This window comes from Amphiura filiformis, chromosome 6, assembly GCF_039555335.1.
Source record: "Amphiura filiformis chromosome 6, Afil_fr2py, whole genome shotgun sequence".
NCBI lineage: Eukaryota > Metazoa > Echinodermata > Ophiuroidea > Amphilepidida > Amphiuridae > Amphiura > Amphiura filiformis.
In genome coordinates, this window is record NC_092633.1 from 65784147 (window position 1) to 65798154 (window position 14008).

The window sequence follows — 14008 nt, forward strand, 5'->3', positions numbered from 1 at the left end:
AATGGCATTCTCCTGCTTCAGGAGCTTCCTGTTAAATGATATGAAAATCCATGAAAAGTATGAATTCAATCTATGTACATATCTCTATCTAACCAAACACACCTGCATGAATTCAAATATCTGTTTGCTGCCACCTCTGTCTTCAAGGTAGTATCCATACGGATAGGAGAATTTAAGTGTACGCCTAGCTTTGAGTAGTTCCTGGATGGCTTCCTCAATAAATTTAGTGTCGTCTCCTGGACCTGAAATACAAAATCAAATCAAACTTATACGGTACAGCATAGAGGATTATGTACGATGGTTTCAAGAAAAATTATTTATTGTTAGATTACCAATAACGGCTGTCAGTCTTTTCTGCGGGATCCACCATCTTGTGGGTATACTGCCGTTCTGCATGTCATTTGTTAGACATTACGCCCTCGATTATGCGGAAGTCGCAGCGCGTGACACACCTCTTCAGTCAAGCGTCAACGCGGTCATCTTAGCAACAAGGCACTCAGTACCCACAAGATGGCGGTGTTGACATCCCAATGACTACTTCTATAGAGTCACCCTCAAAGCCATTGCAAAGCAAGTTCCTTGAGCTGTTTATCTTCTCAATGCCCTGGGATGGACATACATTTTTGTAAGTCTTGAGGACTGTGGCTTGCTGACCAGACTTTGATGGGTTACTTAGAATTAACAATTTAGGGAAAAGCAACATGTTTAATAAATAAAAACTCTTATTTCCTGCTTCCCATAGATCTTTTTCAACCAGACTTTGTGATATCTTTGATACATTTCAATCCCCTACAATCTGTGCCATGAAAAGGTGCGACTAATCTGGAGACATGACTAAGTTCAAGATATAAAGTTATTTACTAACATTTCTGTCTTAGCTTCAATTGTTTTCTTAAATAAAGATGAATATTGATGACATTTTGTTTTTGTAGTATAAAGAAAAACACCTGTTCATCTGTGGGAGTACTGACCTTCGTTAGGTTGAGAAGTATGACAGGCTAATTTCTTCATCTTTGAAGGCGCTTTCTTCATCAATGGTTCCTCTAGCTTGTGGCTATGACCATGATTTTTGTAGCGTGAGTAGTAGTGTAGAAAACGATTTAATTCTTGCATATCTTTATTCTTCTTCTCCGCCTGAAAAAATTTTTTAGAGAGGGCTAGTTTTAGGCTTAAAGATTCTTGGCATAGTTTAAGTTACTGTATAATGCTTCTATGCTTTACATGATAGATGTCTAGAAATATAGATGATAGCTACCAATCATGCATCAAATGTAATCATTAGGAAGTAGGTATGAAAACTATGTCAATGGTAATGTAGTAAATGTAAAGGCACTTCATGTGCAGCTAGAGCTACTGATACTGTCAGGAGACAGGGGTGAGCAATTGCATTTGAAATTCACAAACTAAGATAAAGTTGGATGGTCCAAAATTATGGAACCAATTGCCAAGTGATGTCAAGACTACTCAAAACATTAGTGGATTAAAGAGCAAACTTCTTGCTCATCTTAAATAAATTATCAATGTGCTTTGCTTCTTTGATCATTGTCATGGATCTTTGTAAACGAGTTTGTCTCTATTCAACATGTTCAACATTATCTGTCAGATTATTTGATTGCATATGTTATACATTTACAAAGATGAGACCTCTGTCATACATTTTGTACTTACCTGTTTTTATTTGTCTTTTTCTGAATGTGTTTAGTGTATTTTGTTGTATTAATTTGTAAAAGGGATGCATTGTTTCTCTGGCTATTGCCTTAGATGCATCACCTCCATTGGTAAGGCAAGGTAACTTTATTTTATTTCCTTTTTATGTTATTTTGATGGAAGTTATCTTACCTAACCAATAAATTGTACTGTGCTCTCCAAAACTATGATAACCACAGAATTGGAGAAGGAGAACCGGGACTCCCTTTACCGCCATCGGCTATGAGGAGAAAATTGGGGTCCTTCCCGACGGTGCACGGAGATGAACGAAAACAATTATGCATCTCATCTGAAGCATCTTGGTACTCAGGTGCAGGTCGCATCAAGTGCGTCTCTTGAATGTGCCCATCATCCATGTCACGCTTGCATGCCACAAGCGCACTCCGAGGGAAAGCGAATACCCCCAATTTTTGCTCCATGTCTGTAACAAGATGGCGGTCGAATTCCAATTCTTCTTCTCTAATTCTGTGATGATAACTGATCTAGTTCATCGGTCAAATGTCAAATTGTCCTTTGCAAATGACTGCATTGTCATACACCTATTGGCCTGATCTTTTTGGAATTCTAATAAGTTAAATTGCCGTACTAAATTAAAATGACATCACTTTAAATTGCACCCCCATTTGTATGGCTTTGTACATGCCCATACAATGCACAGACACTCACAAACATACCCCTACACACAACCACCAACACACCCAGGCTGATTAAAATAGGTAGATTAAGTACAGCATAGCTGTGGGGTTTCTTTTTAATTTTCAATTAATAAAGCTGTCTTAATTCACCATTTCCCAATCTACAAATACCAGGACAGTCAACCCAGTAGACAGTTTGATCAATTAAGTAATTATAGCAGGGGTAAAAACACTTACGTCTGTGAGTAATGATTCAGCCTTCTCTTCTACCTTTTGCACCACCTCAAATCGATTGCACCGAAAATAACCACCAGTCTCTGAGCTATGTTTGCTCCAGGGTTCTAAGCACACCCAACAAAAATCATGCTTGCACTGTATATATGACAAACAAGAAACAGCTAATATATTAAAATTAAATATATTGATAGAGTTTTTTAAATTGTTCGTGGTACTTGGTAGTGTAATCCTAATACATCAATCATCAATCATATTGATTTCCATCAAAATTAAAACAGGCAAATAACAAACATGATAAAAAACGATGGAGGAGACTAGACGCAGAAGCCTGTAAAATGTTGTGCCCTCTGAAACACTTAAGAGTAGGGCTCCACATTTGAGCTGAACTAGGTTATGATCAAATAAAATTTGAATTATGAGACCACTGTCCAGTATACGATGCCATTATAGATACCAGAAACTTGTCATGTGACAGTACACAGGACTAGAGTTCATTTGGATTCCTTGAGACAGGAGCATCCGTATTGTGTGTTACATGTGTGATCAAAGGCAGTGATTACACCCTACATAATACACCACCTTTGACCATGTGTGTATCACACACACACCCCCACCCCTGTCTAGAGGAAGCCAAATGGACCATCAATTTTTTTCACATGGATGCTATATGTGAATATGCAATGTCAGTGTGATGTCACTGTTATAACCAATCAGCGTTCTTGAATCACATCAAATGGATGTCACACATGCCATAATCTAATCTTGTCTCTACTGTTATGTTCCAATCAATTGTCCTATATTGTTTGTTCATACACTCTCAGAACCACATAGCCAATCAAAAAAGCTGTTACAAAAATATGAAGAGTGCATACATTTTGTATAAATTCAAATTTTCTGACATATTTAGCATTTGTTTGTTATAACTAGAATTATGCAGTTCCTAATTAAGATGGCCCCCACTCAAAGGCGTGCAAAGCTCTTGTGTTGGACTCAGCAACATCTCACAGCACGTGTTCATTACTGAGTCAAATTTATCTCAACAAGTGATCCGCATTTATTAACCTATAAACAGAACACAGCTCAAGACACAAGGATAAGCCAATCAGATTGTTATGATTATTCTCGCTGTTTAAGAATATACGTACCTTTGTACATTTCATATGATTACAGCCTTCATTCTTCTGAATAGGAGAACCACACTTTGGACAAGGTTTAGAATTGGTCACTAACCATAAATAGTTGGATGCTGATTCTGTCTCTACGTCTAAACTAGATACTGTAAGAAAGCAATGTTCAAAATCACAAAATAAATATGCTACCCTGGTCTCTGTGTATGTACGTCATGGCAGAAAGCTGAATCTTGGACAACTGTCCACAATAGAATTGCTTTATTCCGTGTATTAGTAACTGGATAGTTGCTCAAGAATCTGCACGCGGCTACGTCATTTCCTTAATATAATACTTATCTAACAACAACTTATTTTGCAAAATAAAAGTGAGAAATCTACAAACATGTGTGCTTGCAAATCTCTCTACTTACAGTATATGAGTCAAGTCCGGATACTTTATTAACAAATCTAATGCATCACTTTCAACGTCAATCCTGTTTCACAATAATGAATCTCAGCAGCTAGTAGTCCTATAAAAATATTAAGCCGTGTTGGATACGGCAAACATTCTAAAAGTTCTAAAGGACCCAAATAACACTTACAGTCTTCGGGTTTGACCTCTGCGACTTTTTCTTGCCATCTCTTCCAGTTTTCACAGCTACAAGGTTCATGCGGATCGCCACTACAATTCCTGAAATGGGAAAGAAAACAAAAGGGTTACTCAAGCATCACCTTAAATGATAACATTGAAACATGGTCCTGATAGGTCCCAATGAAGAAGGTCTGTGATTTGGGTTGGAAATCTGAGTGCCTGCTGGAGATGGCAACACATGGGGATGTGAGTGTTACCCTTGTTTGCATTTAGATGCCTGCACGGCTGGCATTGGCACCCATTTTAAGGACCTACTATACACCAGATCCGTGAACTGTGTCTTTTTTAAAGACAATTCTTGTTTGTTTTGTTAGACTTGTAGACTTTTTAGATCTGTATGGATAATTCTTTGAAGACTTCTTTGAAGTTTTCAAGAAAAGTGGACTTAATTTTTGTCTAGAATGAAAGTACAGTGTTAAATAATTGATGCAATCATAATTATAGAAAATTGAAAATTAAATATGCCCAACTTCAGTCTGACTTTGCTTGATCACACCACATATGTGGATTTTAGTCCAAATTTATAGCCGACACGTTGAAACAGGAAATATTTTGACGAAATTACAATACAAATAACAGTTACTACCAAAATTTATTTCCTTCCCTTGGTACTAATGTAATCATACAAATCTTGAGAAATCATCCCCAGAAGCCATATGGTAGTACGTTCTGGGTGTCTACAGACAGGCAATACCGTATGCCTGCATGGCAACACCTGACCTCTATACTCGGGACATATATCTCTGCATCCAAAACACAGCATGATACAAGCTGTATCAGAATGATTGTTCTTAACGTAATTATGATAAATATCAAAATATAAAATCGGTTTCATTTGGAATGCAAATTGTACCGATTGAAATAAATAAGGGCTTCTGTTTTTTTTGTTCACAGAGTGAATTATAATGCCATGGTTTAAATTAAATTTTGAGTAGATGATTGATGAGCTATAGAGAAATCGCAGGCGATGATAAACATCAAAGGCCGTGTTTAAGGGATTGCACTGATTAAATCCATTCAAGTGATGACTAGCATTGAATAGCGTAATCGGTTTATCCCTCTTGAGTGGATTAGGAATTTTGTGTGGAATCTCTATTAGGACCTACTATACACCAGATCCGTGAACTGTGTCTTTTTTAAAAGACAATTCTTGTTTGTTTTGTTGCCCGGTTTTGTTGTTTTGTTTTTTTATTTGTTTTATGGCTCTCTTACTTATGATTGTGTCAACACAATAATCAACCAATGCCATAATACCATCAATTGCCCTTACGTTTTGCTTACAGGTATTACGTTTAATTCGGGACCATCATGGAAAGAACCAATTCACAACAGGGGTACTGCGTTCATTCGGTGTAGGGAAGCGAAGTTACGAAGACCATGTGTTATGTGAGGCCGGATATTTAATAGAATATATCACAAATCTGGAAGGAGCATTGTTCGATCCATTAAACGCTATCAGTAACAACACAGTAACTAACAGCATTTGCTCTGTAGTTCTTGGGTTTCGCTATGACTTTGATGATCCAACTTATCAAAGGCTTCTGCAATGTCTGGAAGAAAACACCTGACTCTCTGGTGGGAGTTTTTTACTTAATGTACTTCCTGCTTCCGTTTTTTTCTTCAGAAAAACGCAACAAACAATTGTTAATAATCTCTGTGAATACAAGAGAATCTTCCAACCAATCATTGATGAGCACCGTCGTAATTTGAATCCTGATGATTTGAATGATTTCTTGTCGGTTTATTTAAACGAGTGCAAGTCCAGACATATATACACAGACTCACAAACATAAAGCAAAAACTAGCAGATGACATTGTGCACAACCAGTGTGCACTGGCAGACTAATATGTACTGGATGACTTGTGCATCTATGTTCTATTTGATAATGGCAGTATAAATAGCATTAAAACATCTTTTAACTCAGATGCCATCTTACTTTTACTCATGTGACATGATCAGATCCATGCAGGCTTATCATTATCAACTTGCTTAGTTATTCTTATCATTATCAACTTGCTTAGTTATTCTTTATCATACCGCAGAAGGTAGGCTCTTAGCCCATGGGGGTGACATAAGTACAGGATGCATTAGTGAACTCAAAACTGGCACAAATAGTGTGAGCGTACACAAAAGGGAGTTTGTGTTGAAGTGCTAAAAAGTTGAGTGTTCTGTGTATGCTCAGATGAGTGAGGTTGCCAGATTTGAACAATCTATTGGTGTCAGCCAAATTCAAGCATGATGCTTCTGAAGGCTCAGGCACTCAGGATGTTCCTATGTGGAGTTTAATAATCCAAATTACATCCTAGATAATAGTTATATTCTTTCTAATGCCAAGCATTCTTTTTTATAATGTAAAATTTCTTCATTATTTTATTACCCTTTCCTCTCTATTTTTACCAATACCTCAATTTCACAACAATTCCTGCAATTGGCTTGAGCCAAGAGGATCAGGTGTTTTCATATAAATAACTTACCAACAAAATATATGACCTTGGCCACAGTCTACTGCATGTGACATTGGAGGAGGAGATGTAGGACTTGGAGTCGTCTCCCTCTGTGGTGTGTCTACATCAGGAAGTTTAACTGCTCTACCACATCCAGCTATTGGGCACCATTTTAGATTAGGATGACTTTCAACAAAGGCCTGTATTCAAGTAACAAACCATTATAGTGTAGTCGTATAATTAGATTTCAGATAAAGCAATTAGTAGGATTTTAAACATATTAAAACCCATGACAATGTGTTCATAGGAATTATGTTCTACCAACCCTTCACTGCAGAGCTTCAAACAAATTTGGCAAAAAGGAGCTTTTGTTGTTGAAATACACCAGGAATATTTTGCATTTGCAACATCTGTTACAAATGTCATTTTCAAAATGCAAAAATAGGCACTCAATTAATTCAGCTTAATAATATACACCACTAGAGGAAATTAGTGTATCAGATGTGGCCTGCAATTGCATTCTTGCACCCTTAACCAAATTGTTATGTACTTTGGTAGACTCTGGGTTAAGAACAGGGATGTACCATAACCATTTATGGGTCACAAGCCAATCAGGCAAGTAGCTACTAAGATTGCAATTACAATTACCTAATTGAGCAGGCTAAATTGCTACCAACCAGTTAGGTATGTAAATTTGCTATTTTATCCTTCCATTGGTTACCAGTCATTGGTTCTCATGCTGGGGTTACATATCACCCTGGTTAATTATGTAAATGTGAAGTCCTGAATACATTGTAGCTATAGTTTAATTAGCTCATAATCGGAAGGGATTGTTCGGCTTTTACCATTACCGATGTATTTCTACTGGGCATAACTAGTGACAAACTGCATCAAATTTCAACTGCTCTCCAGTAGAAATACACAGATTAATGAATTTGATTGCTATCTACTTGGCTGAACATACAGAAGTATATATATCACAGCTGTATCTTTTGCCTGACCTCTTTATGCATTAATAGCTCAATGGCAAACAGCACTCATACAGGCCACGCACTGTAGATTGAGGCAACTCATGCATATCATAGGTGATCATACAAACAGTAGCTAATAGTAGTTGATGTTAAATGGTTTATGGAATGATGTGGGCCGCAGTGGTCCTGTAAACCTGTAAAGTGTGCTATGGCCTGTGGATCAACGTCTAGGCGTTGTGCCTGTGTGTAGCCCACTATAAATCACTGCGCTTTTTTAAAAATACATGTTACATCTTTTTGCCATTGAGCTATCAAGTAGCATCAGCCACACTGGTAAATACTTAAATTTTGAGGCAGTAATTTTACTTTCAACAACTCTTCCTATACCTTTGTACAGGAGCCAACCATTGTTAATCCGTGATGAATCCACACTTTTCCAGTAGCGTATACGTGAACGCAAGGTAACGCATGAGCGCGTAAAATCTGTCATGCCTGGAACTTATGCGTAAACACTTTCTTAATAATTATGTTATTAAAGTAACAGATAAACATTACCGCTTTATTCTTTAGTTTTATTGCTGATATCAACAGAGAAATCATCGTTCTTCTTGTAAGGTTGAGTGGCAATGACAAACGGATATTCCGAATGAAAGAATCATGTGAATTAGACGATCTTTAGATTGTTTTCATTGTTGAAAGGGATTCAATCATGTTTCACCGTTGTTCATCACACGTTAACAACTCGCGTCCGGCGCTAAAGCTGCCCTCGCAGATTTCGCGGACGCATCATTGTTAATCGGTGATGATCGACGGTGAAACATGATTGAATCCCTAAATAAGCAGACTACGCTCACCTTGATATCAAATTGCAGGTATCTTCTGGACATTTCTCTGGACACAACATTTTCTATAATTTCTACTGGAACTAATTTATCACACGGATACGCTGGACACACTATATTATGAGCATTTCCTTCAGCTATTTTACCACTTAAATATCTGTAAATAGAACATTTTGTATAACCAATTAATGTCAGGCTAAGAATCATCAATGGTTACATGACCTATGGGCTTCCAATGTTATTTTTGTGATTTCGTATGTATACCTTTAATTATTCTAGTAAACCTTAACACTTGTTTATCCCATAGCCAATATGCATGACCATGCCCTTGTTCCCAATTTGTTCTGTTAAATGCCATCTTGCAGCAAATGCAAATAAATATCAATCATAAACATTCTTTCATTTTAACCACAAGACATACAGTAGTTATATGAAAGGTCTAGACAAAATCAATTGATAATAATTATTCAATTTAAAAATTCATAATTAATTTGTACAGTCAAAGGCTAGTCAGCAGACAGCCTAATAGAATGTTCTGTATCTCATCCTTGACTTAGTTTGGAATTGTGGGAGATGTTCATATTATGGGAAATGGGAAAATGTCTGTCAGTTACAGGAAATTCATATCTGTTGAAGTGGAATTTAAACAATGAGAAAACTATAATCCCTTGTTGACAAATTGACAGACAAAATAAAACATTAAAAAAAAACCCACTACACTTGTGTACATGTTGCCCAAGTTCTATGTATAGCATCATAGTATTATTGTGAACTCTGTGGTTTTGCTCACCACTATATGTTATGCTCATCCCTACAACATTTTGAAAGCCTGTCTATGATCTGCCATAAAATGTGCACCTTGACAGATTTGAAAACAATTGATGACTTTAGACTTCATCTTCAAATAAGAAACCCTGAGCACGCAATATCTCAAATAAAATCCATGTGTTACTGCAAATATAGAATAAGTAAATGATTCCCAAACTCACTAAGAGTATTACTTACTTTTCCCAGCATGCTTTACAAAACTGATGTGAGCATGGAGTATCCACAGAAATTTCAATGCCGCATGTACATATATCACACTGAAAAGAATACATAAAGGGGAAAATTTGTCATGGGTTCATATTGGCATGTAAATTGTTTGGATTAAATGGTGCAGCATAAATTCACATCAACATAATGGTAACATTAATAAGTCCTACTGGTCCAAATAGGGACCATGCCAGCAGATTTATGGTGTCATCAAGCAGTATGATCAAGCTAAATTAATCTTAATGTCAATCAAAATCAAAATTCAGTTTTCAATTTCATTACATGAGCCATTTGATTATTAGTTACATCTCAAAATCAATAATCCCTGCATCCGATTCATTTTGCTTGATCACATCCTGGGATCACATCATGTACCTAAATTAAGGTGTCTAAGGTAAAATTACTTCATCTCTTGGACAGTTAAAAACTTATTTAAAATTTTGACTACAGCTTCTTTATGCGCAAACAATAACCTGAAATCCTTAAAATTACATGAAATTTCCAAGAATGCTTGTATTATACTATCATTCCAATTGTATGAAAATATGACATTGTGCCCAAAAGGACAAGGACAAATTGCACAATATTATTATGATATCAAAAAACAATGCATTTGTTTTGCAACAAATTATGATTCTTGTTTGTGCTTGTCTACTCTTTCACAGATCATGTTTGCATTTGCTTGCATGAGGAGGATGGAATAATCAACACTTGGAATAAAAGTAACATGTTTGTCAATGGCCAACAGGTAAAAGCGGTTCTCCTGTGATACTAGGGTTGGGGCTATTTGTTACAACATAATGTGACTTGCATACCATAACAGCATCATCATCTTGGTCCTCCTCTTCAGTCTTCTCATCAGGAGTAGCTGCATCCATAGTGGTTAACTGATGCTCAGCTACAAAACTACCAAGATTCTCTGGTGGTTTCACTCCGCTGTTCTCACAACATTCTGCTGGGTCATTCATCCAACCTTCAAGAAGAGCTTCTCGTGACCATTCTACATGAAACAAGGGGAATATTGCATATAAATATTACTATAGAAAAATTATCAAATTCGTGTACATCGTGGAACATACTCTTTGCATGGCTGTGCGTAGTAAGCAGTTGTACGCAGATAGCCTCGCTAATATGGACGCGTAGAGTAGCGTTGTACGCGCGTGTAGTTAGCATGATTAGTCGCGGAGTAACAAGCGTAGTTAAATGTTCCATGATGTACAGAAATTTAATATTTTTTCGATAGCTTATTGTTCATATCATACTAAGCATTCACAAGACGCACAGTGTTATTATTTTTTATGACATTTTTTCACATCTATATCCGTCGCTTGATTGGAAAAGTGAATTTGCCGATATATAATTCAGAATTTGCTAATGTGTCTCAAATCGCTAACAGTTAACTTCAAGACAACTTTGTAGTGACATCACTAGCCATAACTAAATGCTGGAAGCATTATACAATAGCTACAAAGGTTTGATCACTAGCAATTTTTCAGTCACTCTCACAGTTAAATGTATGATAACAAATTATTTTTTCGACCTGGCAAAGGGAAAAAATCATCCTGAATGGATTTGATCCCATGACCCATGGGACTAAACTAAATACACCCAATATTCCCAATCTTCCGCTTCTCTAACAACAAAGAGTAAAGAAGATTTACTTTTTTCAAATGCTAGCAAATTGGGAAGATAAAAAGTGGTGATTTTAGGCTTGTTTGTTTGTGAGGTCAATGGTATCATCACAAATAATTCTTTCCCTTGAGCAGGTCATGAAAGGACAAAACATCATCCTTGACTGGGATTTTAACCATACCATAATACTTACCATGATTTCTAAGTAGTGCTTCTGCAGTAAACAATGGTACTCTCAGCATATCTGCAGTCTCTACCACAAGTACATCCTTGGCTTCTTGAAGCTCTTGAGGGCGCATGCCAGAATAAGACTGAAAATATCATAAAACAATGACATTAGATAAAGATATGTGACAGACACATGCAACGCATGGAAGGATACTATTATGTTGTATCTAAAGAAAAATACAACAGTTTACATAGAATATGAACATATAAACTATAATTTTCATGCCCAATTAAACATGGAAGATTCTTGGATTGGTTATTCAAGCACTATAAAATTAGGATATGGCACCCACAATTCTAATAGTTGGGAACTTTTGCCAAATCCAGGACAGAAACCACCAAATTGGGCTCAAGACACTTTTTCTGATGCAACATGTATGTACAATACTATATGAAGTAGTCATTATAACACACTATGCCTTGGTAAAAGCAACTCAAAACTGCTACAGGACCTTTAATGGTATACCTCTTGGCAACAACAATTTCAAGGGGGTGTATTCACTTTATCTAGTATATAGCCCATACTATAGATCAATTTACTAACGTCAAGTATAATACTTCATTACCTCAGCCATATATTATGTATATTAAATTCTAAAGGTTAAGGCCATTAGTTATTATTAAGCTCATTTATAATCATATTGTCATAATACTAGTCTTTGGGGGTACTTCTGATAATTTAAGACATTCCCTCATACTTCTCATATTAAATCTATTTATGACCAAGATCGGTGTTATAATAGTGTTCATAAGCGAAAATCCAACTGTAAAGCCTGTTTCACAAACATTATTACAATACATTATAGAGCACCAATTTTTTATGCTGTATTACACTACCATTTCAAAAAATCAAAATCATTTGATATCAGATGGACATTCCTCGCATGCAGAATGCAATTTGGTGTGTCTGATGTACTCTCAGGTCCCACAAAAAACACTGTGCAAACGTTGCTATCCGATTCCTTCAATTGGACAGGAACCTTTTCTGGCAGTTATTACCATTCTTATTTCAGCATTTCAAACTTTTAAAATTGGATGGAAATCGTACATCATCTGTCCTATAATGCGCTTTAAATTGACACCCTAAATTTAACAATTCCAATTTTTTGAAACTATGATCAAAATTAGCAAATTAATTTTCTTATATTTGGCCAGTTTAATTTGCCTACATGTATATCTGAAATTGACAAAAATGGTTAGCCATTTGTGAGTCTCAACTTTTCATATCTTTGTAGGTAATCTATGCACTATGCAATTTAATTTCGCAAAAGTCAAGGTCTTTCTGATAATAGCATTTTGTTTCTATGTAAAACAAAATTCTTTCAAGGTTTTTATTTTTACTTTATTTTCTTGGAGGCATATTCGTCTCAGATAGTAAGCTCTTTTATATAAATTGAGAGAGAAAAAAACCCTACAGAAAACATATCAGAATATGCAGGTAAAAATGTGTCTGTTCATATATTGTGAATGACAGACTAATAGCTTATACGTACATGTAAAGATAAGGCACTCTGTCTGCATGATCAATAACTACCTCCAAGTGAAAGGCATGTAGTATTTTTGTTTGTTTTGTTTTATTTTATTTTATGGGACACTCAATCTGTTGAAAACACAATTAATCATCTGTTCTTCCTTGAGGCCCAGGGAAATAGAATGATTCAAGTGGAAAAGAGACCTTGTCCTATTTCAGATATGAAAGTGAAGTAGTAGAAGAACTCAACAGAAAGAACATTTGTTAGCCTTTTACAGAGCTCATAAGAAATTGATTTTTTTAATTGTATAATTTTAGCAAAAAAAACACACCTTAATTTGACAGCCTCAGCTATGGATGGTAGTACCTAGAATATTCATTGTAACAGTGTTACTAGTAATGTAATTTCTAAAATTCAAAAATATTGACATGTGTGGGGAATAGTGTAGTTTGGGATTAATGGATCCCTGAATGTCTCGTACAGAACACCTTTTAGCAAATGTAAGTATTTATAACAATACCGAACATGGATCCATTGATGACACTATATAAAACCAGGATTTCTTCCCATTCAACATTCAGGGGCTCCATTTGAAAAATGGTAAGCAATGATGCTCTCATTCTATATAGCTGTTTGTACTGAGAACCCAAGATACCACCAATCCTGATTTATTCCTCTTATTTAACTATTTAGTGACATATGATTCACTTCATTTAATTGCATCACATTTAAATCAATAATAAAATACTTAAAGCAAAACAAAAAGAACCACAAGCAAACAAAAAAAAAAGTTGTTTATGCACAATTTGTTTTTAAAAATTACCTCTTCATATTGTATTGCACTTATTTCTCCAACTGGTTCATCTTCTGAATTTTGCTGAAAGATAAACAAACAAACATATATTTAAAATAAAATTATGGGCCTGTATTTCCATCAAATGTAACGTAAACACATCAATAAAAGTAACTACCCCCATAATGAATGACGATTATTCCAAAAAGTTGTAAAAATCATCGAAAGAAGAATTTATTTCTGCGCATTA

The 14008-nt window shown here is 35.8% G+C and overlaps 1 protein-coding gene across 2 annotated transcripts in view; it reads right to left on the reverse strand.

Moving 5' to 3' along the window:
• The window catches only part of LOC140155844 (ankyrin repeat and IBR domain-containing protein 1-like), a 116687-nt gene that overhangs the window by 52990 nt on the left and 49689 nt on the right, over positions 1-14008 (reverse strand). For both annotated transcript variants that reach the window (XM_072178833.1, XM_072178832.1), the window contains exons 6-16: positions 13789-13842; positions 11459-11576; positions 10449-10633; positions 9604-9683; positions 8611-8755; positions 6816-6985; positions 4291-4379; positions 3725-3855; positions 2580-2714; positions 972-1134; positions 103-242 (exon numbers count right to left, since the gene is read on the reverse strand). In XM_072178833.1, coding sequence (XP_072034934.1) covers positions 103-242; positions 972-1134; positions 2580-2714; positions 3725-3855; positions 4291-4379; positions 6816-6985; positions 8611-8755; positions 9604-9683; positions 10449-10633; positions 11459-11576; positions 13789-13842 — 1410 coding nt within the window. The remainder of the gene's footprint in view (positions 1-102; positions 243-971; positions 1135-2579; positions 2715-3724; positions 3856-4290; positions 4380-6815; positions 6986-8610; positions 8756-9603; positions 9684-10448; positions 10634-11458; positions 11577-13788; positions 13843-14008) is intronic.